This window comes from Aplidium turbinatum, chromosome 10 (assembly GCF_918807975.1).
Source record: "Aplidium turbinatum chromosome 10, kaAplTurb1.1, whole genome shotgun sequence".
NCBI classification, from domain to species: domain Eukaryota; kingdom Metazoa; phylum Chordata; class Ascidiacea; order Aplousobranchia; family Polyclinidae; genus Aplidium; species Aplidium turbinatum.
Genome location: NC_137481.1, coordinates 5418932 through 5445433, shown reverse-complemented (window position 1 = coordinate 5445433; position 26502 = coordinate 5418932). Strand labels below are relative to the sequence as shown.

The following is a 26502-nucleotide window of genomic DNA, read 5'->3' as shown; positions in this document are numbered from 1 at the left end:
CACATTAACAAAGTTCAGTTGTGCAAAAATTGGATTTACTTTGAGTGTTGTCTTGCGCTTGAGTTTAAACTTCAAAATTGCAGTCACTTGTTTTTTTTACCACAGTCATAAGTTTGTTGCTTTCTTTTACACATAATTATGTATAAGAAAAGAGGGATATTCTCCTTTTTGCTTATAGGTAAACAATTGTCATGCAACTCATTTTTGCTTATAAACATCTGGCAAAAAACAATATACAATTAAATGAATGAACTACACGAGCGATAAGCAAATCCTGATACGTTTATCCGATATATTCTTTTAAGTAGAATCTGTTAAATCAATAGTTTTACTTAACATTAGATAGGATTTGGTTTGGGATATCGAATTTTAATCCGATAAAACAATTGATACGACAAAACAGTATGCTGTTACCCGATTTTGTCTGTAATCGGTGAAATTTGATTTAAATGACATTTGAGATATTGTTTGAATACTTGTCAAAAGTTGTGACTTACACATTTTGAACTCGCGGTGTTAATGGTTTTACAACATCATGTATTGATCTAATTTGTACCTTAATTGTTTTGTATTATAATTGTTTAAACATGTTTTTTCTTACCAAATTGTGAACCTGTTTTTTAGCATCAACTAATCAATTCCTAGGTGCATGGTACAGAACTATAACAGATAGTGGCCAGTTTAAGGGCTCGTAAATACAAAAATTATTCTGAATTATTGAAATCTTTGGTAAAAAGCTATGTCATCAACGTCAAAAGATAATCATGGCACTAGATTGCCATTGCCACCAATTCCTGTTCGAAAAGCTAGCAACAGAGCACGAGACTTCTCCAGAAGTAAACTCATGACATATAGAAAGAGTAGAGAACATCAGCATGTTTTAAACAACATTATGTAAGTCGAAGTTCTACCATTGACTAATTTAATGTAAATAGTACATCTGAAATAAGAAAAACTTAAAATTGCATGTGTCAAAACATCATCGAAAAACAAATCGTAGCTTGTTGTTTATGTTGCTATTTTGCCAATGTATTCCAAGAGATATTAATGCATTGTTGTAACTGATTCTTTTCTTAAAATCATGTTCTATTTTATGTTATCATTTTATGTGTCATTGTAGCAACAAATACTTTCTTATCGTACTTACTTTCTGTAATTGTGCCCCTTTTTTCAGTAAGAATGTGTACACCGCAAATATATATATAGTTTGCAGTAATTTCTTCATTTTTATTTTGTTCAGTATTGACCAACAATGCTTATTAACAAATAACCTGTGAAGTCCAATGACAGAAACAGGGGAGGGCATTGAGCTGTGGATCTAGTATTTGCTTTGACAGTGCTATCCGAAACATATTAAATGTTGTGTACTCTACTTTGTTAAATAGTTTTTGTGACATGGGAGGCAAAGCCGATTGCAAACCCCCTCTTGCATATATCACTGACTCACTGCCTAGGTCTATCTTCAATATTGTCAATACTGTCACAAACTTATTCTTAGAATCAAAGAGGCTGAAAAAGCAGCAGAAGAAACAGAAGATTATCTTCGATGTGCCCCGCCTGGCAAACCCGAGCCATCCATGCCAATTGCTGTATGTGTGATAATTTTAAATTATTTACCTATGTAGGCTACTTTGTTTACTGATCACTTATAAGCTTCAAGTCATAATCAGATTGTTGAAATTTGGTAACAAATTATATCTTGTTTTGTGGTTAAGTTTTAATATTGGATGGTTAATGAAAAATTTCAATAAAAACAAATCCATCATACTATTTTAGGCTAAATTTTTCATGCCTTGTTGTCAACTATGATACATAAGCTATAATAAAGTACATTGTTTTTTTCAGATGATGAGTTATGAAAGAAAAAGACGGGTATGATTTTTTGATTGTTTGTCAGCTTCGGCTTGTATTTCGTCAGCTTCACTTGCTGACTGCTTTAGGACAAAATCTAGTTGATACAAAGTATTTAAAAATTTAATTTTATTACAGCAAATGTACTTGTACATGAAAAAATGTGTTGAATCTGGGCCAGTTGTTCCTATGCAAGACAAATGGATGACTTCCATGGTGAATAAAATTCCTCGTCACTTGAAAACTACAGAAAGACAAAAGGAGCACATTGAAGAGCTTTTTACGGATGTCAAAAGCAATTATGAAACCAGCATTCGCAAATCTATGGGTATAGTAACATGGTTTTGAGAGCAAAACGTTTTACTTATTAAACATAACAATCATTACCATTAAACATAATAAACACTTGACGTGCTGAGAGATTCTGTGCTTTACTGATGTCCCAAACAATATAAATGCAATGTCCCAAAAATATCTCATGCGAATTACTTTTCCATTCATTGTATGCTGTATCTTATTCATTACATTTTACCAATTTTTATCTTGTAAATATTTTTTTATACGTAATGCAATACCCTACAGCATCAATGCAGCAACAAGAACGCTCAATGGAACACAAGTGAAATGACAAATGAATAAAATAATTAATTACTTATTAAATAAGGCTATAGGCAACAGCTTAATTTATGCAAATGAGATTTTAAAAGCCCTTAGCTAGTTCAATAGTGTGAAACAGATTGCAGAAGTTTCTTAGATGAATATTAGCTTCATTCACTTTAACCGTCTTGCCTGCCACAAAACAACAATCCCTTGGATGTTTGCAATTTAAAACAACTGAACTCAAGCAAAATTGCACTGTGTTAATAAAAAGGATAGATTGTTCTGTGGCAAACCACAGATATCAAGAAGCTTTTATATTTATTTGATAACTACGCTTTGCTTCAGTTCAACACATTTTACTGAAGCCATCTGTACGTGGTCTGGATAAAGATGATGGCGCTCCACCACCACCCGACCAAACGTGAGTAGATGTATGATTATAACTGTGCCAACTAAATGCCCCGATAGATCAGATGGTGAGCGCATGACTTTGTGAACGAAGAGGCTTCAAGATCAAGCTGCGCTGGTTCGACTCTTGGGGTGTACGCTTGAGCAGCGCATTCTAAGGACTGCTCTACATTCAGCGACACCTAATGGATGGAATACTTCTCCAGCAACAAGACTTCAACAATCCGAAACTTCACTCTCTCAATTTCGGTAATCGGCCCTTCGTCAAAAGCCTCTACACCAGGAATAACCTATCAAGACTTTTTCAGTCCTAGGATAAAGATTCAAAACCGAACCAATTGTTTAAAACGTAAGTTATTGTTGCGGAAATTACATGAATTTTGCACGACCAGTTTGGTTACCAGCTTCGTACAACTTAGTGGTTTCGTCAGTGGTTTCCAATTGTTTAGTTGTTTTGGATAACTAAACCCCATACTTCTAAACGTCTGAGAGTAACTATAATTGAAAAAAATCTGCTGCCATTCTAAAACAAAAATATATGTTCAGTTGCTTAAATTTTAGCACTTTTTTTCTTCAAATCAGTTCATTCACGGACAACCAACTGTTCATGGACTACAGGCTGGGAATGACTGAATTAAACTCTTTATTAAATATTTGTTAGCATTAAATGTCAAGGGCATGAAGAGAGATAGTCGAACATTTGAAAGTTTATCAAAACGCGAATACTGAACGGCAATGCACAGCTTACAGTTCACCACAGCTGCATTTTTAGTGATAACATACTTTCAATTGGTAATGGCATTGACTAAACAAATAGTTTGTAACTTGTGGTTGCTATAGCAGTTTGTATGTTAGCTCAAGCTCACCTTATTCTATTATGCAGAAACAAGTCTCTATTGAAAAGACTCTATGACGATCTTTATGTTAGGTAATGTTCATATTTTGAGTGAGACTGGTTAGAAATTTAATTTAGTGTAAGCAGTAGCGTAGTTGATACAGAAGTTATCGCAGCAAAGAGATAGAAATTATATGTGTTTACATTTCTAAGGAAGAGCTCCACTAAGAACAGTTATAGACAGGAAAAATAAAAATAACGCTGGAAGTAAAGTGCGTTGTCAGGCCAGAAAAGTTAATCAGTCTTATTTCTTCTTCTTCAATTGCCTTGCTTGAACCAGGCATCGACGGCCTCAGATGAATATAATTTGACCAAGTATTCCTACCTAGGATATGTTGTATCAATGATTATTTTTGGCTTGTGGTTAAATTGTTTCAGATGAGTTTGTCTCATTTTGTAATAATTAATTTCACATCATAATAATTTGTCAAGTGCATGATACAAAATTTCTTTTTAGTTGATATGTTTGACTGTATAGATATCTTGTTCTTTCAGTGGTATGGATTTCTCTAGCCCTTGGCATGAGAGTTTTTTAAAGGCTAAAGCGGAAATTGAGAACCGATTATGGATCACACATAGCTCCATGCAAGTCGTGCTCCACATGTGCCAGACCAGTCTTGAGCAATTGCTCATCATAGACTTAGGGAATCTGAGGTATGAGATTATACGATCATCATAAAATGTCTTCTCCACAAAATAATTAACAAGAAATCAAATCCTGATCTTTCACATCTGATCCGTCGAGATCTTCCATGTGATCTGTGATTCTCATGGGTTTTTTTAACGCTTTTAATTGGATATGTATGTTTTAAAACACAATACGTCTAAGTTGCGATATTTTTCTTCTGCTGTGTTTGCTTTAAAAAATTGATCCAAATTTTTTCCTCGTATAAAAATTCTAAGAAAAAAAGAAGTGGTGTACCAGCTAGCATAAGAAGTGGTATTCCAATCTAAAGAATGATTGGAATATGTTAAAAATAAATATTTTATCGTACTTTGGGATTGATTGATCGGTTTATTTTGCTGCGAGTATAAAAACATAGAGGTTTATAAAAAAAGAACATTAAAAAATGTAGAGATTTAAAAATTGTTTATTGCATTGGCATGTAAACTAATAATTTTGTTAGACAAACCGTTTGCATTAAACATGTGTTCTCTTTCTCTTCCAGGTCTCAAGGTCACAACGACATTGAAAGTTTGAAAAACCACGTGGTGTTAGAATGTGAAAAAACCGAGGACAAACTAATGCAGAGGTGGTACCCCAGGGTTATAAACGTCTTCAGTGATGACAACAAAATCAGCATGGTCAAGAAGGAGAATCACGACTATTTTTTCTCATGCGTGACCACTCTTATTTCAAATCAGGTTTGTGCCCAGACAGCAAATCAGTCGATTTTTACATTGATTCAACGTCTGCAGACGTTGAATCAATGTAAAAAACGACTGATTTGCTGGCAGGTTTGTGGAAGTTGTCGTGGACGCAGTTTATTAAAAAACTTGGCAAGGTAAAACCTTGATGTCGTCTTCTTGTGTATGGGGTGGTAGCTGCCACATTATTCCGCAGCGATTAGATTGTGTTGCTATCAAGCGTTGTTGTGACGTGCATGATGTAGCGTGTGATGGCAGCCACGTTGAAGTAACCTGCTCGACAAGGATTGCTAAGCATTGACTCAGGAGTTAGGAAAAATTGGTTCCCGAAAATTGTTTTTTTAATATAATCAGATCCTTAAGTTTTAAGATGAATTTCAGCTGAGTATTTTCGTTTATTTCAGCAGTGTATCGTTGAAAGCCAAATTGATTTTTTTGAAAAAAAAAATGTTTTTGTAATTTCTTATTGTTAATTCGCTTGGAATAATCTTGAAAAGTGGCATTTTTATTCATAAACGCGTTATTTATCGAATTATTTTTCAATAAATATTTTTGTACGGTACCATTTTTTTTATGATATTCGATATGCATTATTTTTGCGCTAATACAGACAACGAAATTTCGAGTGGTATCTGAAATGTGTCTTTCAACCACCAACGCCTATCAACGTTGTGAGTGGAAATATTTCGAAAAAACAAGCAGTTTTCTTCACTTGAAGATCATATCGGTTTTTCAAAAACAGAAAATTGTGACCGAAGTAGAGTAACTACAATAACTGTGCTCTGAATAATACTTACCTCACTCTACACTTACGGTGTGGTATATATTGAAGCCACGTAAATTCCAATTACATCCCGTGTTGAGCTTTGTTGTCGCATGTCATTTGATGCTTAGTGGTTCTTTCACCACAGTATCACTTCTATTGTTTTCCTCACCCGACAGACTAATTCCCAAACGACAAATCAACCGTTTTTTACATTAATTCAGCGTCTGCAGACGTTGAATCAATGTCAAAATGATCGATTAGTTGTCTGGGTTCGAGCTTTTTTCATCTTGTCAATGTCACTTTGTTTGGTTTTGTGGCAATTGCTTTTTAAAATCATGAACAGTTATGTTTTAGTGTTGTCAGCGACTATTGTTTTAACAGAAAAAGGTTAAAGGTGAAACGAGAACTGTTATCAAATTAATTTCTGGGCCTTGTGTCAAGTTACCACGTTTTCAAACCAAGCTAGTATTACGCCATAATAAACACTTCTACTTACTGTGGTAAACGCTGTTATGCACGTTTTGTTATCTTACTTTGCATTGTTTTTTTTTGTTTTTTTCATGAAATTTATATAATGTTCTGTTTATCTGTTTCTATTTTTATTCCAGTGATTTTTATATCACTGAAGATGAAGACAGTATAGTTTTTGAAACGTTTGTTTGCTGAACATGAGTTTAGTATCTACATTTTGGGCTCTTTATCTTTTGATTAGTTTAACCAAACCTTCCAACCATTTTGCTTCGAAGATTCTGTTAAACATTTTTGAACAGAATATATGAGCTTTCAACTTTTCTAATGTTTCATTTCATACAAATTGATGTTACTGTTTATTTTTCCTTTGTTTTGTTTCAACAGTTGAAAGACGTCGTTGCAAGGTCTCTCCGCCACTGGTTGTCGTTATTTGACCTGGACGATAAGCATCGGCTTCCCATATTCAAAATGGAACTGACTTTTGACGAGGGAAAAATGGAATTCTATCCAAGTTATCAGGTTTCGCTTTTCGTAATTTGCTGCATTTTTCAACGCCTGCTTGTCGATATTCTCGAAAAATGAGGCGCTGAAGAGATGCGCGTCGTTTCTAAGAGTAACTTTTAAGTCGTTGCACGACTTACTTTGGCTCAGGCTTTCAAAATCATGTTGAGATTAAAAAAAAGTAATTTGTTTTTGTTTGAACGAACGGAATTCTTCTTCTTCTTACCTCCAGCAGAAAATAATTTCTTTTTAACATTGATTTAACATCATTATATGTTAAATTATGGTAAAAGTTCCAAGCTCCCATCACAAACTATAGAGAACATTGCATGCCTTTTTCATTGCATGCAATTATAATAATAATGTTAGTTTTTATATAGCGCTGTATCCATCGCAGAATGCGTTGCTCTACAGCGCTTTACAAAGCAGACAGTGTCTGCATATTATGCATATTTTGTTATTCGTACAATTTATTCGAATGATTATCCTTAATAAAAAATAGGCTTTTCACGAGTAGATAGAAGCTCCCAAGCTTGACTGGGTAGAAATTCTTTGTGTAAAGTATAAGAAAGCAAGTCTCATCAAATCAAAAATTTTCTCCTTTTATTAGGACCTTGAGGATGCGGTCCTGGATGTTGGAAACACGATCAGAAACAGTTTGCACAGTATTCCCACAGTGCAGTCGTGGCTGTCAGGGGCCGCCTCGACTGTCAACATAGACACAAACGTTTCTGAGGGGTTGGCTGATGGAGCCACCGTCCTGCTCAAGCATGCTGTGAAAGTGAACTTCGAAGAAGTTCAAAAACACATGGACTTTTTTGGTAAAAATATGTTATGACATTTTTTTTAAATTAAAATTTGCTGCTTTAATAAACATGTAAGTAGGCTATAGTTCTACGTAGTTCCGTAAAAACAAAGGTATGTATCGTTTTTTGACTTTGCAAGTATTTGGTTTTAATCATGAGAAAAAAAGCAAAAAACATTGAAATCCCTTTCAATCTTAAGTCCGTCCCGCTAGCTCAGTTGGTCAAGTGTCTGACTTCATGAGCGAAAAAACAACCAGCAACCTCCATACGCATCTGAAGACAACTGTAGTGTGAAAAATACCAAATAGAAACCTTTTCAACTTATTGAGACGTTTAAGACTCAATATATAAACTCAACCACATTTAGTACTTTCATGTTCATGCGTGTGAAAGAAAGAACTTTTTGATTTTTACTGGGTAGCCACTAGCCATGGTACGACTACAAAGTGTCTGGATAGTAAATTGTGTATTGTATGAATGCAATATCATACCGCGTATTTTATGACCTATGCATATTATTGAAATAAGACTATGGTAACACTTCTCACCAGGTATTTTATTGTTTAGCGGCGAAGTACACCTACCTTGTTAACGGCGAAGCTGCCACTGCCATAGAGAAATTCATGGAGGAAGAACACAATTTCCAAGAGTACTGTGAATACTTTGAAGAATTTCGAAAGGTTGCTTCAGACATCGCCCATCTTGACAGCATTGTGCATTTTGAGATGGTAGGTGTAACCTCATTGTGGAATTTTGACCGTCGTCGTCGTATTAGCCTCTAGGGCGGAGGCCGGAGGATCTATCCTTTTGCCTCCCCATATTCACGATGTTCCCTGTCTATATTGGAAGGTTACTGGAGAAGCCTATTTTGATAATATAAAATATGTAGTTTTTCAAATGTTCTGGTGTACTGGTCACATTACAGTTCATTGCCGTTTTGTCATCTTCATGTCATCATCTTCTTTGTCATCTTTTGTCATCATCTTGATGTGCCACCTCCGAACCGAAGATTGGCTATCATTTGCTTCCACACGTCACCCTCTTCCGCTCGGTAGCTCAACCCCAGCGCACCTTTACAGAGGGATTACTGACAATCGTTTTGGATTTAGATTCGTCTTGACTGTGATGACATCAAACGTGGACTCATCGACTTTGCGCGCACACACTCTGACGCTTTGATGGAACGACTCACACACGACCATAGAGTGGACAATGAGGAGTGAGTCGTGTTGATTCTTTCTACTAACTTGCTACCTACACCCGTGGCCCATTCGTCTACATTCTGAAGTCATAAAAACAGTCGTAACTTAATGGTGTGCCCACTAAGTTTGCTGTTGTTACATCATACCGTCCATTGTACCGTAACAAAAGAATGACTTTATTTTTAAATCAGCGATTAAAATGGTGCTAGAAATAACGTAAAAGTCGTTGCTCAGTGTGAACAACTCAGCGTGCACGATAAGGTGCAAAAAAGCATGTTCCTTCAATCTTTAGCCTACGTATTTGTCATTTGTAGCCTACATATTTTTTTTCCGATTTGTTTTATTATGATCTCTTACGTTTTGATAAATCTACAAAAATGAAATGCTTAACTTTCGTCAACCATCAAGTTACATATTTGATCTTAGTACTTCTGTTCCTTACCAATTTCGAAAAATCGTCTTGATGATACTTTCAGCATTTGCGCGAGGTTTGAAGAAATCAAAGAGAGATGCCAGAAGGTTCCTGAGAACAGCGAGGAGATGATGTCCATGATAGCGTTCGTTCGAGAAGCAAGGACTGTTGGTGCGTTGGCTCCGGCCATCTCTAATTTGATATCAAAGAGGCTAAATCAATAATTAGTCCTTCTAATGAAGTATAATTCTTATAAATGTTTCTTTTTTAGGAATGTCTTGGCACTTTGCACCCACTGTATATTTTTTTCTTCCTTATTCCAAAAGTATTGAATGACTTAAACAATTAAATTTGTAATGTTTTAATAGCATGTTTTTTTTAATTTCTACCAATTACATTTTCTACCATTGCTACTGGCTATTAATGTACAATGTAGACCATACCTGTCCTTATGAGAATGTACGGTAATATAAAAAATTTAAACAATCAATGCCTTCCAGAATCGGCTCTAGTTTTTGCCCGTTAGAAATAAACTACAGTAACATCGTTCAGTAGATTTTGTGTAAGGTATCAAAAGCTATGTAAGTTATCATGAAGGTGAAAAAGCACCACTGTGCTTGCAACACCATTATTATTATTAAAAGTTGACCTAAAATAGTCGCACGAGAACCGCCATAAATTCCTGCATTGCTTATGTTTTGTGTAGTGATTTAGTTGTTTCATTTATACCAATCTTTCATGAAGGAATCACCGAGTTGTGGGAGCGCATTAAGGAAAGCCAGAAGAGACTCAACTTCTTACTAGATGTCCATTTATTCAACGCCGAAGACGTCCACCTCAACAGCACTGTACTCTCATGGCCTCGAGCCATTGAACCCATCTTTGAAAGCAATGATGAGGTGATCGTATTTGTGGCATTTTCTTCTTCTCTTCGTCTTTTTGACTCGTCTTGCTTTTGAGCGTTAAAAAGTACAGCGTCGGCTAAGTCTTTAATTTTAAGGTGCAGACTCTTGCATTATTTTTTTAATACAACAGCACATGCTGTAGAATATGAACGCTGTGTAGTGTGATACAGCTCATGCTATGTTAGGCTACTGAATATGGCGCTCGTTCTGGGTTAATGGCGGCGAAAGATCACAGGGTGAACGAAATCAGTGCCACTTTGATGCAACAACCAGATAGGCGAATAAAGCGGTGTAGCAATATAAGAAGAGTTCCTTCACGGTTTATTTCATTGTTGTCTGTGTACACTGTAAATCTTCATGTTGTTCATTCTGTATCAAAAAAGACGTTAAATGTTTCGACTCTCGACAGTTTTCAATGAGAAGATTCTCGAACTTAATGTGTTTTGTTCGAGGACCGAGGTTGTTGCATAAATGTTGCTCATGCTTCTTTTTCACACCTAGATGATATCTTGGCCGTAATTTCTTTCAGCAAGGTTATATTATTTCTCCCGTTTTAGTAGTCATTCTCTAGCTAGAAGGTACATCTTTGGTATGTAAAATATGATTATGTCTAAGTTTGGGTGCAGAGCTGTGTGCACTGTTGTATTCTTTTCTTTCTAACGCAAATATAGCTCTCAGTCATAATGTTCTTAAACTTACAGCTCGTTGAATCAGCGAAACAAGCTGGTGAAAAGGAATTGCTTGCCAAGAGAGAGCGAGTCACTCTGGAGCTGGAGAAGCTTGCCCGGCGCGCGGCCGAGTTCGAAGAGTGCGGCGAGTTGGACATGATGCAACAATACGTCACCGACACCAGGCTCGTACACAAGAAGGTCGCGGATTTGCAGGAACAGATTACGTTCATCAACAAGGTGAGATACTAGAGTTGATGAAATTTTGCAAAACTACAAACTGTAAGTTTAACATTTCAGTCTGCCTCATAATGTTCCTTGGTTATAACATATTTTTGCAGAGAAGTAATTCTGGAATACCATAGATGATTGATAACAACAATTGCTTGAGTTGAATTTGGAGTTGTTGTCCGCCATCTACTTTGGTTATTGTTATGAATCCAATTTGCACAAAGTTTTGAAGGCAGGCAAACTTACTAGCCGTGTTTGTGTGGTCTGCTTTCAAGTTAATATTTTGATGATCCTGTTCTTTCTAAATGGCAATTTAAAAGACAATCGAATTTTATTTTCCAGGAAGAAGATTTGTTCAAGTGGGAACTCAGTTCTTATCCCATCGTTGAGCAGATCCAGACTAACTTGGAACCGTATCAGAAGATGTACGGAAACGTGCTGAAGTGGCAGAAAGCAGAAAAGAAGTGGATGGATGGTGAATTCCTCAAACTAGAGAGCGAAGTCATTGAAGCTGAAGTCGATGAGTTCTGGAGGGAAATTTACAAATGTAAATATGAACAACTAGTTTTGATAACTTATCTTGTTTTTCATCATTTATATGTTCTGGTGAGCATCGTACGTTAAATAATGCTTGGTTGATGAAACTCTAATCAGTGAAGTGCTTTTCTCATAAAATGCTCTTTTCAAACTGCAATTTCATTTCATCACTGCAAAAAAGATCAACTTCTTTAAAATGTTTGCTGAACCGTAATATTTTGTAGTTTTTTTTTCTTATTCATATAGTTAGACGGAGGGAGTTCAATCATGTGTTTTCCAAATTACTGATTGTATTTCTAGTCTAAAATTTGTTAAAGTATGGAGATGAAAACGCTGAACTGGCAACTTGTGTCACAGCTAACAAGTCTTTCACCGCCAAGCGTAAGAGAGCCTTGGAAGAGAAGCGCCAAAGTGCTCCCAGGAAGAAGATCGGTCTGGAGGGTGACGACCAGGACTCTGATAAGAAAGATGTGATGCTGGAATTGTGCGAAGCAATCATGCATGATATCAAAGAATTCAAGGTGACTGCTTCTTTTCTGTTTGTATGTTTAAACAATTCACTTCCAGAAGGGCCTAGCAAGTTTGCTAGAGTTGTTCGCAGCAATCTGACTGGTGACAAAGGGGTGAAAAAGAAGTTGATCAATGATGTATTTTTCGTGCAAGCATTTATCCACAGCCTAATGCTGTGATATTACTTTTGCATCTATTGTAAGTTAAAATGTTACTACATTAAGATTACTTCCTTGTCTTTTTACGTCTTAACGTTTGTTTACTAAGTTAAAACTTTCTTCATAAGACATTTTTAAAGATACATGTCGTTATGGCTTTCGTGGATTTCACTCACTCGTTAGGTGTGGGTGCTTGAAGATGCAAATCTGACACCAATTAAGAGTAAATAAAGCTTTGCTCTTTTAGAAAACAACTGGAATACCTCACGTGCTTAAGCTAATGTAACCAATGTCCTGGCACTAATAAAAATATATTTTTTTATGGTGCATGAACTTACAGCACTTGTTATCGAATGCTTCTCATACTTTTTTTTATGTCGATGGTTTCTTATTTCTCCTCCAGCAAAATATTCCGTTGATATCCACGCTTTGTAATCCTGGGATTCGTAAGCGTCATTGGAAAGAGATGTCGGCAATTTTTGGCGATGATCTCACTCCTGATGCAGGTACCACTCTTCGGAAGATGCTCAAAAAGAGCCTTGAAGAGTACATGAGTGACTTTGAAGCCATCAGTGGTGCTGCCAGTAAGGTTGGTACAAAAAGTAAGAGTTACTTTCATAGTGATAAGTTTTGTTGGAGGACGTTGCCGTGACAGGTTGGCTTCACTTGAAAACGCAAAATTTATTCGGGAACTTGGAAGTTTTTTATTTTTAGGAATTCTCGTTGGAAAAAGCTCTTGTTAGAATGAAGCAAGATTGGGAAGAAGTCCTTTTCAACACTTTGGAGTACAGAGACTCCGGCGTGTCCATCTTGTCATCCTTGGATGAGATACAGACTCTTTTGGATGACCAAATAGTGAAGACACAGACCATGAGAGGTTCGCCTTTCATCAAGCCTTTTGAAGAGCAAACGAAGGTAAATTTCACATACAACTTTCTGGATGCCAATAAGGAGACAATTTTGTTTAACTTTCAATTGTAGAATCACACTGCCAATCGGACGAGAAAATTTTTTGCAACTCAAGATGTTATTTTTGTTTCTGAAAAACAGCTGCTGAGTGGTACTATTGCTTAATTGAAGTTCAGACGAGCAAATGTTTATTTTATTTATAAATCAAATACTTTTTTTAGGTTTGGGAAGAGAGGCTTTTGAACATCCAGGACACATTGGATGAGTGGCTCAAAGTTCAAGCACAATGGCTCTACCTGGAGCCCATCTTCAGCTCCGAGGACATCATGCAACAGATGCCTGAGGAGGGAAGACTTTTCCAAACTGTTGACAAAAACTGGAAGGAAATCATGAGATTCGTGATGAAAGATCCTCACGTGAGTCGTGATTATGAAATGTGATTGTTAGTTCACGAAAATGCTGATGATGTGAGAGACATTGCAGTGTCACTCTATTTTTACTTTCTCTCATTTATTTAGTTCAATCTATCCCTCTGAATATTTTGTCTTGCTTAATAAGGAAAAGGTTTACATAGCGTCTTCTATTTTTAATACAAACACAACTTAAAATTTAATTAAAGTCCAGAAAATGGCTTTGGATGTAAACTAAATCAATTTGATGAAAAACATTTGTGCTCCATTTTTGTTTTATGAATGCTACAACTACGTTGTTGACCACTTAACCACTTCATTTGCAGCTAATGTACAAGTATGCAGAGTAGATATTCGATAAACGACCTTATTCATCTGTTTGCTATTTATGCTTTTAATTAATTTATCGCCAACGTACATATTCGTTGTTGTAGATCATTTTAACGTTTTTGATAATATATGTAAACGTCACTTTACTTTAATTTAGCGATAAAATAAATAATCGATTTTTTTATTGAAACACGACTGCTCATCTCAGGTGATGGCAGCCACTTCCATGAGAGGACTGCTCCAGAAACTTCTTGACAGCAACGGACTGCTCGATAAGATCATGAAAGGACTTAATGCTTACCTAGAGAAGAAGCGCTTGTTCTTTTCAAGGTAGATTCATTTTTTTTGTCTCAACTGCTCGATTGAAAAGCTTATTGGAAGCCGTATGCAGCGTTCTGGTTAATGTAGGGAAGCAAATTCACGTGTCTCTGGGGCTTGGAGCAGGGACTTTGTATGTACAAGATTTCCGTAACGATTTTGCAATTTTATGTTTATTGTGATTTGTTTGAATTTTTTGTAGAAATAAGTTTAAAATACAAAAAGCCTTTTCGCTTTTATGTTTGACGTGGTTGACGTATTTGCGGTCGATGACGTGTTTCACATCGTTGACGTCATTGACGTATTTGACGTTGTTTCTTTCACTGAAGTTATGGATCGGTTTCTTTAGGTTCTTCTTCTTGTCAAACGATGAGATGCTGGAGATTTTGTCGGAGACCAAGGATCCGACCAGAGTCCAGCCGCATCTCAAGAAGTGCTTTGAGGGGATTGCGAAACTCCAGTTCTTGGATAACCTCGATATCAAGGCGATGTTCAGCAGCGAAGGAGAGCAAGTTGATTTGGTGGATCTTGTCTCGACCTCTGCCGCTCGGGGTCAGGTCGAGAAGTGGCTGTTACAGGTAGGTGGTTCCTGCAAGTGCGCTACTTTCGAACGGAGTGCCTATTGAGTATTGAGGGTGATCTTTCACCAATGAGAAAAGCCGCTTAATGTATTGCTTCAGCTGAACTGATAAATTCACACATTTGTTTCTCGGCAGTTGAGTGTAGCAAGAATTGAAATTCACACATTGGTAGCTACAAATATATTAGCTGCTTCGGGCTAGTAAAATGCTCTGATCTCAAAGTGCGTTATCGTTTGATAAAATAGAATCAAAAAGTACTAAGTGGTTTTCTGAACGTGATTTTCCGTACAGGTTGAGGAAGGCATGTTAAAATCCGTCCGTGACGTCATAATCCGAGCCAACGAAGCGTATCCCGAAACTGAACGTCACGTTTGGGTCACCGAATGGCCTGGTCAGGTAGGTAGAGGATTTGCTGTGTGAAGGAGAATGGATTTTGTGTCACCAAATTTAATAACCTACTTTTAAAGTATGATGTGATGTTCTAATCTAAGGGACAACGTGCTTGTCCTGCGTAACCTATATAATGACGTTTTCTGTCACCTTCAGGTCGTCTTATACGTTTCACAAATGTATTGGACTTCTGAAGTCCACGAGGCTCTCCGCAACAACGGCTTGCTTGGCTTGAAGGATTACGTCGACGTCTTGCAAACTCAGGTAGCGTAATTATCTCACAAAAACATTGTTTTCGACGCAAATTAATTTTTTAAGGCGATAGTGGCCTTTAAATTTTGTGCCGTTTGGTTTTACGATAGTTAGAAGATGTGATGGAAAGATACACTAGGGCCTAGTGACCAGGTAATGCGCATCAACTTTTAGATATAGCTGATATTTGAGCATATTTGAGTGAGCAAGAGCTAAAACAATTATTTGTTACTATATGTAGTTTATATTTTTTAGCAATTTTTTTCATGAATTACACTAAAGATGTTTTTTATATTTTTGTTTATTGCTTGTTTGTTTCTTTTGTTGTTTTTATTTCAATTTTTGTCAGGAAGCATTATTCTTGAATGTAAAATTATAAACCCTTCTTTTTCTTTGTGACCTTTCCACGTATTGTAAACTGACAAAACCTCGTTTTTTCAGCTCAGCCACATTGTGAACCTGGTACGCGGCAAGCTCGCCAAACAAACCCGTATCACGCTTGGCGCTCTCGTCACAATTGACGTCCACGCTCGTGACGTTATAACGGAGATGATCGGCCAAGGTAGCATGAGTTTTGATGAATTCAATGTTGGTGGTGATTAGGAATGTTTATTCGTCCTCTTACAAATTTGATATAGAATTTTCCACTGCAGAGCCGATGAACGGTTCAAAAAGATGGTTCTGAGTAGCGGGGAAGTTGTTGCACAGTAGTATAAGTGGATTACTCTCATTATCCATTCGGCTGCTCCCACTCATTATTACGTTCTTCAGAATGGCTGTGTTACACTTGGCGTTCAGATTTTTGCGCTTTAGTGTCCTGTTCTAATTAGTAGAGGAAATTTTGATCCAAACGACCCCATTGTCTATGCCAAAGCCTGGTTCTCAAAAAAGCATTTAAGTGAAAAAATCTTAAAAACCACGAATGTGGCAAGCAGCAAAATACTCAGCTAAGAGAAATTTGGATTTTCCGCTTTCATTTTTCTTCCCTAAATGAAGACATTCATGGAGTAACAAAATTGAAGTGTGGTAAACCGTTATATCATTGAGTTGTAAATATAAGCGAGTGCGTTCAACGAGCTGTCTTCATCCACAGAGGTGTCTGCTGAGAATGACTTTAACTGGCTAGCCCAGTTGCGATATTACTGGCAGAATGACCAGGCTAGGGCTCACATCATCAATGCCGACGTCAAATATGCTTACGAGTATCTCGGAAACTCGCCCAGGTGAGTCAGGAAGAGTTTCGTATGTATGCTAAAAATGTTATCGTTGTAACGAAATCGATTGTTTTGTAATAAATCGTGATTCTCGTCGGCAAAATCAAATTTTGGGTGGAAAAGAGAAAAGTGGCTTCAGAGACTCAAGTGACAATGGCGTATTGAATATTGTTGAAGAGCTTAAAATTTTGTAACAAGGGAGCGAACGCAGATTAGCAACATGGGCTTACAGCATAGAAAAGTAATCCTCTCCAATTTAGCTGTTTGGCCAATAAAGAGATGCAGGTTTAATTGTTGTTAAATGTTCAGTTATACTCAGTGCCTATAATGTAGCAACGCAAATGGTATTGATTCATGTATCATCCAATACCGTCTGTTTAGAAGCTAAGGACTAAGGAGGCACTACACTTCCTTACCATTAAAGTTTGTCATTAGTATCAAGCCATAATTTAACTTGTGTGTTTTGGTTGTGTAAAATATCGCATGGGAAATGAAGAGTTATGTTCTTGTGCGCACTATAACAAGATCGCGATATATTCACTCAGGAAGTATATTTTTCATTTTTTATACCTTGAAGTCGCTACTACAGTAGCCTGATACATAAGAATTTGATTAATTAGAATTTTGATTGACATTGTCATACATTGATTGACAGGTTGGTCATCACTCCACTGACAGATCGTTGCTATCGTACTTTAGTGGGCGCGTTCTACCTCAATCTTGGGGGAGCCCCAGAAGGTCCCGCTGGAACAGGAAAAACCGAAACGACGAAAGATCTTGCAAAGGCTTTGGCTGTACAGGTGGCTGAGACAACATTTTGTACCTTGCGTTGTATATAACAGTTTTTCGTGATTGATTTGTACAATCTGTTTTTTTTATGATTCCTTAACTGTTCTTACGATTTTATATTTTATTCTGATTAGTGTAGAGTTTTTTTTTTACCTTTAAATATAGTACTTGAAATAGTCTCAATGTAAATCAATAATCTTACTATATCTGCGTCTAGTGCGTTGTATTCAACTGCTCGGACGGCCTGGATTACTTGGCCATGGGAAAGTTCTTTAAAGGGCTGGCTTCATCCGGTGCTTGGGCTTGCTTCGATGAGTTCAACAGAATTGAACTGGAAGTTCTCAGTGTCATTGCGCAGCAGGTCGGTTGTTTGTTTCTAGAACGAAACTTACTATTACGAATTGTGATTGGCGGTGATTTGGTGTTAGATTTGTGTTTTGAAGTGATATTTTGGCCTAACTTTGAAAATTATTTATGGCTACAGTTGTTTGTATTTTTGTTTTACACCAAAACCGAGGACTTTGTATTGCAATGTATGAATTTTGGGTCTAGTTTCTTAGGTTGCAAATTACTTTGATTAATTTTTTTCTAGTTTAGACATTAAACTTCAATCTATTTATCATGTTTGAACTACCTCACAGATGTTGTGCATCCAACGTGCCATTCAAACGCATGTCGACACTTTCATGTTCGAGGGAACTGAATTGAGGCTGAAGCCGAATTGCTTTGTGGCCATCACCATGAACCCAGGCTATGCTGGGAGGTCCGAACTGCCGGATAATCTGAAGGTGGATTGACATTTTGATGCTCATATTCAGCTGTTATTTTGCTTACATTGATAAAATTTGATGATTTAAATGTGTTTGCAATGCATTACAATAAAAATTATGCATTGTTTGTTTGTTTTTGCTTCAAAAAGCTTTATAAAAGTCTGAAAAGGCTTTTGTCGCATTTTTGATTAAAATGAAAGATTGCTTCATCTAACCTCACTATAATGGAAAGCCATGATGTAAAATAACTTGAGTGTTTTGTTCATTGCTTTGTTCTGAACTGATATCCATTCGAAAAATGTGCTTTGAAGGTCCAAATAATCAAGCTGTCGAAAATGTTCAAAGTTGTACAAACAATCTAAAATCCATTTAGGTCCTCTTCCGTACCGTTGCCATGATGGTTCCGGATTATGCTCTCATTGCCGAAATCTCTTTGTATTCCTGTGGCTTCTTGGATGCCCGAAACCTCTCCGTCAAGATTGTCATGACATATCGGCTCTGCTCCGAGCAGCTGTCGTCCCAGTTCCATTACGATTATGGAATGAGGGCAGTTAAAGCTGTGCTGGTGGCTGCCGGTAACTTAAAGCTGAAGTTCCCTGATGAAAATGAAGATATTCTGGTAAGTTGTTGAAAGTCATTAATGTGGGTAACCGGTTAAACGTGACGTCGTTGTGACGTCATATTGCCGATATGTGACGTTATATGTGTGGACGATAATTTTTTTATATCGCACATTAGTAGGCCAGATTTCACAATACAAAATATCTTATGCACAGAGCTGCATGAACAATAATGTGCACCGAAGTGATTCGAACTAAAATATCTTTAAGTTGTGCTTCATCTTCTTCCTCAGTTGCTCCGATCGATCCAAGATGTCAATCTTCCTAAGTTCTTGTCTCATGATGTTCCTCTCTTCCGTGGCATCACTTCCGATCTGTTTCCTGGAGTTAAGCTTCCTGAGGCTGATTACGAGCTCTTCCTGGATGCTGTCAAATGGGGATGTGAGAAGCACAAAGTTCAACCGGTACCAGTCTTCCTGGAGAAGATCATACAGACTTATGAAATGATGATCGTCCGCCACGGGTTAGTCCTGCACGCTGTTTTGTTTGTCGTATCCAGGCTTACCCGGTGGTTGAAGATTTAGATTAAGTGGACGGGAAGGCAAGGAAGCCAATCTTCGTGTCCACCTTCAGGCATGCATTTAAGTGTCCTGCCAAAGACACAGCCGCATGCTCTTGAGAAGTGTCGAACCGGCGCCCTTTTGATTGCCGTTCCAGGGCTCTCAATACTCGGCTATGCAGCCGACCTTGTATCCTGTACGCTGTGCATGATTTACCTCATTTGGTATAGTCTGGAAAGACCTCGGCGAACAGAGATTGTGAATTGAATAGAATCTCAAATGTGGACAACAATGTTTCTCGCACACTTCTTGTTGTTAAAAACCTCCAATGCAGTTTTTGTTTATTTAGACTGATTCAAGCTAGGCTATTAAGTTTGTGGGGAAATAGTTACAAATCTGGAGAGATTTTTTCGAGTTGCGAATGTCATAAAGATGATCTCTTACTGTGGACGTATTTTAAATTTTTTATACTGCATGATTTTGTTGCTTTTTAGTTTTTAAAGTTGACGAACTTAATTTTGTAAGCAACAACTTTATTATTTTATTCTTAAAAATTGACAACTGCTCTGTAATTGTGATATTTTTACTGCTTACTCATTTAACAGAGTCCATACTTTTTTGCATTGATTCAACGTCTACAGGCTGACCGATTGCTGTATAAGCCAGGGAGTTGCCCATTTTTGCTGTCTGGGTGATTTATTCCAACTAACTTCTTGTCTTTAGCTTTATGTTAGTTGGTGATCCATTTGCCGGCAAGACGAAATGCCTTCACGTGTTAGCTGATGCTTTGACCCTCATGAACGAAAAAGGTCAGAATGAGGAAGAGAAGGTCATTTACAAAACTATCAACCCAAAAGCTGTCACCATGGGTCAGTTGTTTGGAGAATTTGACCCAGTTTCTCACGAGGTAGGGGGTCAGTAATGAAGCAGATTATGTGATACAGTAGTCCCTGCGTGTTAAGCCCAACTTGGTGCGGAATTACTGAATGTATAGGACTGGCAGAGTATCGTACCCCGCTTAGTAAGCCCACCCACTTAATAATCCAAAATCGCCTGGTCCCAAGGTAGGCTTAATGAGCGGGGAATACTGTATTATATTAATGATATACTGATATTGTTTTCCTTATCACTGTAGTTTCAACGTTTAATAATGATATACTTTACTTATGCATAGTGGTAGAAAAGTATAGTAATCTAAAATCTAGCTAAAAATAAGCCTGTAATGTTAAAATTAAAGTATTAAAGAAAGACTTTTCATTTTCTTATTGAAATACAATATAATAAGATAGACGTTACTAGTGCGAGTAATGACAGCTCCAGATTTATGTTTATTTGTAAGGCAACTTAGCAAACTTAAGAACCGTATATTTACGTTATTTTTACGTTTTATCATACCAGTGGACTGATGGAAATGTTGCCAATACATTCCGAGAGTTTTCGAGCACAGATACCCCTGACAGGAAGTGGGTCGTGTTTGACGGCCCTATTGACACCCTCTGGATCGAGAGCATGAACACTGTGCTGGATGATAATAAGAAACTCTGCCTCATGTCCGGAGAGATCATCCAGATGTCCGCTCCCATGAGTCTCATCTTTGAAACCCAGGATCTGTCACAAGCTTCGGTAAATGATTCTTTACGAAGATATATGTCCTCACACTAAGAAAATACTTTGTTATTGGTATAAATATTATCACTATTACATGTATTGCTGCTATTACTATTGTTTATTTTTAAGCGTAATCCTGCCAGTTTTCTTGCAATAATCAAGGGTTTAAACTACTTAGCTTCGGCCATCTTGATAAACCGTTTGTGATGGACATTCTTGCTTATGGGGCAGCAATTCAGGCTACATCTCCTAACTACTACATCCAGTGCGCTGTCCCAGTACTAGGGTCTATGAGGTCCACATGTCGTGTAGGTCGAAGATGTTGCGTTACCACTAAACTACTTCTTTAAGTTTTACTGCATAGAAAAAATTTATCAAAGTGCCTTGTCACTTGCGTAGACCGGAAATTAAACCCATGTTTTGAATCGTTTCCTGATATAGAATCGCACCTTGTTTCATTGTTTGCAACATATGTCTTGTAAGATCAACCTAGACAACCCGAGTTTGCGAGTACTGTTTGCAAAGTGCCAATGAAAGTAACTGAAGATTCTGATTTGAGACTATGTTTTCATCGCAGCCTGCCACGGTCAGTCGATGCGGTATGATTTACCTGGAACCCCTATCACTCGGCTGGAAGCCAATGTTCGTTTCCTGGCTGGCAACCCTGCCTCCAGTGCTCAGCGAAGACCACGAGAAGCTGATAGAAGCTTTGTTTGACACCTTTGTGCCTCCCTGTGTGCGGTTTGTCCACAAAAATTGCAAAGAGGTAGGATTTATATTTCTTCCAACTTTACTTAAAAAAATCTCTAATGAATCGCATATAGATGATGAATTAACGTTGAGTTCTTCTATGCCTTCGGTTAGTTATAGCTTGCTGATAAATGTTTTAACAGGTTCTGCCAACACAAGAAGCGAACATCATCCGTAGCTTGATGTATATGTTTGAGATGCTTCTAAATGACAACGCAAATGCAGAAAATGCAAAAGAAAACAAAAATATGAAAATTTGGGTCCAGGTCGGTCTTGTCCAGAATTTCTTTATTTTTTATTTATTGCCCTCCCCTCTGGGGTTGGCACTCGATGTAGAGCAACATTTTATTTATATGAATATTGAATATTGTTTCATTTACTTGATAAGTGAAATGTTTCGTGTAGTTGGGTTTGAGTGTTGGTGGTGCGTCTAAAAATCATGTTTAAGATTCTAACTTCTGAGGTCGTCGACTGAAAGGCTAATAAGATCAAAGTGACAGTTGTTTGTTTATAAAACATTTTCATCATTTTCAGAGCGTGTTTCTTTTCTCCACCATATGGTCAATCTCCGCCCTGGTGGACTTAGATGGACGCCGAAAGTTTAGCGACTATTTGCGGGAATTCCAGTCTGGAAAGCTTGCCGATCACCCCCTTCCTGGTCTGATCGGAAAATTTGATTGTCCGATACCTGATGGTGGCTTAGTGTACGATCATTTCTTTCAACAAAATGGTCGTGGTAAATGGGCTCCCTGGACTGATCTACTCAAAGGCCAAGAGTTAACAGCTGACAAGAACATAAATGTCCAAAACATCATTGTACCAACCATGGACACTGCAAGGTCGGCCTACCTCCTAGATCTGTGCATCAACAATTCCAGGCCTCTACTGTTCGTGGGCCCCACCGGAACAGGTATTGTCACTGAAGATTGAAAGCATTTTTTTTTGAGTAAACTCTTGAAAATTCAATGAATTGTAGTTGGATCGACACAAGATAATTTTAACAGAAATTAATTTTGTTTTCACAATGCAAATTCGTTTGATAGAACTTGTAGTAGAATGTGTATTGTAGTTTCATTACCGGAATGGTCATTGTTAGTTCGGCTTTTTATAGTTAGGATTTAGAGTACAGTTGGCTGTCATTGCCTTTGAGGTTGTTCACATATCTTGTGACAGCATTCTTTGCTTTTCTTCACCCCTTCCATATGATGCCAAATATGACGCTTTTTGCCAAGTTATATATCGGAATATGACAGCTATGACCCACAAAGGGGGTCACATAACATGTAAAGATCTTTTATCCGCACCTTTAGCTGAAATAATGTCGGATGTATCACTTAAATGCGAAGTGTTTTGCATTGTCACTGTTCTTTCTATCTCTTAAACGTAAAGAGACGTTGGAAAGATTGATGACGTAGTTTATTGGGATATCAAACGTAAAACCGTCAATTAAATGTCGAACAGTTCTTCGTTTGAGATTGTAGATTGCTTCCAAAAATACTGAAAACTTTTTCTTCGACTTCAAAATAGATACACACAACTACTTGCAAAAGCGACTTTATAATCGCTAATAAATTCCGCTTTTACAATATTCGATATTGGCTGGAACTCTACAATCGCCTTCAACATACTTTTCATTACCACTTCTCAACTTCTAACCCTTGTAATACACAACTATACGTATCATACTCAAATTACGTGGCTATTTATAACAGGTTTGCTTTGTCCAGAACCTTCCAGAAACTATGATAATATTACATTACAAGAACTCATTCTTCTGGTCAACAAGTCAAAGATGTTTCAAGAATCGCACTAACACAAAATTTTCTAGAAGCAATTTTCGCTGTAAAAGATTGCGTAATTAAAAGTTACCGTCGGACAATAACACCTGGCAAGAATTACACATATTAAAAAAAATGGCACACGTGTTCAAGAGCATATAATGTAGCCTGCCGTGGGGCCACACATATTGCTTTTGACATGCATGAAATAGCAAACTTCATCTGCTTGACTTTCATCGTTTGGTTGGCAGGGAAAAGTGTATACGTGAAGGACAAACTGATGAATAACCTCCCTAAAGATAAGTTCCTTCCTGCGTTTGTGAATTTCTCCGCGAAGACAACTGCAAACCAAACCCAGGGTCTGATCATGTCAAAACTCGATAAAAGAAGGAAAGGTAACAGTCACTGTTGGACACGTTCTGTACCGTTCTTGGAGTCTTTTTTGCAAAACTTGTTTTATTTGTTTACACTCTACAATCTACATTGTATAGTTTTGTTTTGCGTATAGATCGAAGTTAATCTTGAAATTTGCTTGATTTGAGAAAAAATTTGATCTTTATCATGAATTTTTTGAAATTATTTTTATTTCTTCATAGTTGGCACTGCCAATCGTCAATCCCAGGTCTACTAGAAACTACCACAGCCATCGTAGACGGTTTGCCACTGTGCAAGCACATTAAATTTGATGACATTCAAGGCGTTATTGACTTGATTCTGTGGGTGCTAGTGTTGTCATTGTTGCATTGGGCTCAGGTGTCTTCGGTCCTCCGATGGGCAAGAAATGCGTGATATTCGTCGACGACTTGAACATGCCTGCAAGAGAAGTTTACGGTGCACAACCCCCGATAGAGTTGCTGCGGCAGTACTTCGACCACGGAAATTGGTAACTTATGTCGATCAAGTTGCTAAGTTATTACAAAGTTACTTTCTATTTTAGACGTTGGTAAAAGGGAAAGAAAAAACAGCTCATTCTTATTAATTTCTAAACGCTTCAAACGAAAATTAGCAAATTTGCAGAAATAAATATACGAAGAAAATTAATGATGTGAGCTGTGATGTCAACCACCTGATTACAGTCTTATTTTATTGAAAGCTGACAGCAGCAGGTCAACTTTTGCTCATGCCGATTCTAGGTACGATCTCAAAGATACGACGCGTCTAGCGCTAGTCGATGTTTTGCTCGTGGCTGCTATGGGTCCGCCAGGTGGCGCTCGTAATCCCGTGACGCAGCGATTCACACGTCACTTTAACATCGTATCGACGTTGGAGTTCAACGATGAAACGATGGTGAAGATATTTTCCACCCTGATGTCGCTCCATATGAGAGCGAATGAGTTCCCGAGTGACCTGCTGGCCGTCTCCCAGCAGATCGTCAGCGCTACAATGCATGTGAGCTATGGCGAAGCCTCAAGGCTAATTTTTTTTTGTTGTTTTACATGTTTAATACGTTTATAGAAACACTAAAAACGTAGAATTTTCTATTTTTGATATTTGCTGCAATTCAGTTTGGGACTTGGACTTCTTTTTGGACCTAAGCAGATGTTTTTTCATTTACATTTATATAAAAATATATCAGAATCATTATCATTAGTATTATTAATTATTATTATTCTAATATTATTGTTTTTATCATCAGCAGAATCAGTAAGTTGGTATACAACTTACTCGTAGCGTTATTGGTTTGCCAGATGTGCCATGTAAGCCGATGCACACTACGTCTGGAAATACCTGCATTGATTAACCCTATTTTTGTTTAAACCAGCGACTCGCTAAGTTTTTGCGTGAAATATCATCAAACACAACCTGTGAAATTTAATCTTTTATTTCATTACGTTCATTTCCTTCTCCAAATTCCTTCACTAAATATACTGCGCACAATTGTGAGGTTGAAATGCTTTATTCGAGACTAATATGCTTAAAAATAGCATTTATCTGATACTGTTTTCTTATTGTGTTTCATGAACTTAAACTTGAACTTTGACGTTGAACTTTAAACTTGAACTTTGAACTTTAAACTTGAACTTTGAACTTTAACCTTGAATTCATGAACGTAAACATTTTGCTTGGCAACAGATCTACAAGGAAGCGATGGCCAATTTGCTGCCAACACCAACCAAGTCCCACTACACTTTCAACCTCCGAGACTTCTCTCGCGTCGTGCTGGGCTGCTTGCTCATTAAGAAACAGAGCATCGAAAATAAAAAGACCTTTATGAGGTGCAGAATTCTCCTTGCATGATTCTAAATTCATTCGATTTTAAATCTTTTGTAAGTCACAGAATCATGACTAAGTGGACCGCTACCAGCCGACTAGTTATCTATCAGGTGGTTTTGTTTCTTGCAAATGTGAATGAAAATCTTGTTCAAAATAGTTTTTCATCTATTGCTCCGGAATACTTTTAAACACTTGTGCCTACTTGATGAAGAAGCGTATTTTGTAAGGCACAAGCCTGGGATATTAAACAGAACGACTTTAAGGCGTGATGGAATGGTCTTTGCATTTTTTTTTCATGAAACCAATTACCCATTGTTTTCTTCAAAATTGGAATGTATCATTGGCCGGTGTTTTGCTCAGGTTGTTCGTGCACGAAGTATTCCGAGTGTTCTATGACCGTTTGGTGGACGATGAGGACAGGGAGTGGCTCTACAAGCTGACTAGGACCATGGTGAAGGAACAATTCAAGGAAAACTATGATAACCTTTTCGAACATTTAGCCCAAGTCGCTCAACCGGTGAGAAACTACATTTTCAAAAACACAGAATAACAGAAATAGCCATTGAAATCACCTGCTTCTCTGGTAGCAGCTTCGTCAAATAGTTACGTCTTCACACTATTAGCAAGTATGTGATCAGCTGAATTGCTGAATCGTTGTGTATGATGTGACACTAAACAGGATATAACCGTTAAACAAAACCAATCTGCACACATTGCACTTAACGTTTAATTGAACATGTGAAAAAGAACAAACTTTATTCACTTTCCAAAATGAAACTT

At 37.3% G+C, this 26502-nt stretch overlaps 1 protein-coding gene across 2 annotated transcripts in view; it reads left to right on the top strand.

The window, feature by feature from the left end:
- Window positions 1–629: 629 nt before the first annotated feature.
- The window catches only part of LOC145778036 (dynein axonemal heavy chain 12-like), a 49530-nt gene continuing 23657 nt past the window's right edge, over window positions 630–26502 (top strand). The window contains exons 1-41 of one of the 2 annotated variants that reach the window (XM_082589428.1): window positions 630–894; window positions 1499–1589; window positions 1846–1872; window positions 1990–2179; window positions 2797–2872; window positions 3743–3787; window positions 4250–4408; window positions 4924–5119; window positions 6744–6878; window positions 7471–7681; window positions 8234–8394; window positions 8776–8885; window positions 9345–9451; window positions 10025–10179; window positions 10887–11093; window positions 11427–11631; window positions 11979–12142; window positions 12693–12878; window positions 13004–13204; window positions 13420–13614; window positions 14147–14268; window positions 14606–14834; window positions 15129–15233; window positions 15384–15491; window positions 15921–16041; window positions 16573–16702; window positions 17349–17493; window positions 17700–17843; window positions 18124–18270; window positions 18626–18871; window positions 19106–19335; window positions 20096–20279; window positions 20771–20995; window positions 21558–21746; window positions 21874–21996; window positions 22265–22640; window positions 23760–23903; window positions 24262–24391; window positions 24642–24897; window positions 25582–25724; window positions 26083–26239. In XM_082589428.1, coding sequence (XP_082445554.1) covers window positions 740–894; window positions 1499–1589; window positions 1846–1872; window positions 1990–2179; window positions 2797–2872; window positions 3743–3787; window positions 4250–4408; window positions 4924–5119; window positions 6744–6878; window positions 7471–7681; window positions 8234–8394; window positions 8776–8885; window positions 9345–9451; window positions 10025–10179; window positions 10887–11093; window positions 11427–11631; window positions 11979–12142; window positions 12693–12878; window positions 13004–13204; window positions 13420–13614; window positions 14147–14268; window positions 14606–14834; window positions 15129–15233; window positions 15384–15491; window positions 15921–16041; window positions 16573–16702; window positions 17349–17493; window positions 17700–17843; window positions 18124–18270; window positions 18626–18871; window positions 19106–19335; window positions 20096–20279; window positions 20771–20995; window positions 21558–21746; window positions 21874–21996; window positions 22265–22640; window positions 23760–23903; window positions 24262–24391; window positions 24642–24897; window positions 25582–25724; window positions 26083–26239 — 6630 coding nt within the window. In that variant the 5' untranslated portion in view covers window positions 630–739. The remainder of the gene's footprint in view (window positions 895–1498; window positions 1590–1845; window positions 1873–1989; window positions 2180–2796; window positions 2873–3742; window positions 3788–4249; window positions 4409–4923; window positions 5120–6743; window positions 6879–7470; window positions 7682–8233; window positions 8395–8775; window positions 8886–9344; window positions 9452–10024; window positions 10180–10886; window positions 11094–11426; window positions 11632–11978; window positions 12143–12692; window positions 12879–13003; window positions 13205–13419; window positions 13615–14146; window positions 14269–14605; window positions 14835–15128; window positions 15234–15383; window positions 15492–15920; window positions 16042–16572; window positions 16703–17348; window positions 17494–17699; window positions 17844–18123; window positions 18271–18625; window positions 18872–19105; window positions 19336–20095; window positions 20280–20770; window positions 20996–21557; window positions 21747–21873; window positions 21997–22264; window positions 22641–23759; window positions 23904–24261; window positions 24392–24641; window positions 24898–25581; window positions 25725–26082; window positions 26240–26502) is intronic. The other variant, XM_082589429.1, reaches the window with a different exon arrangement.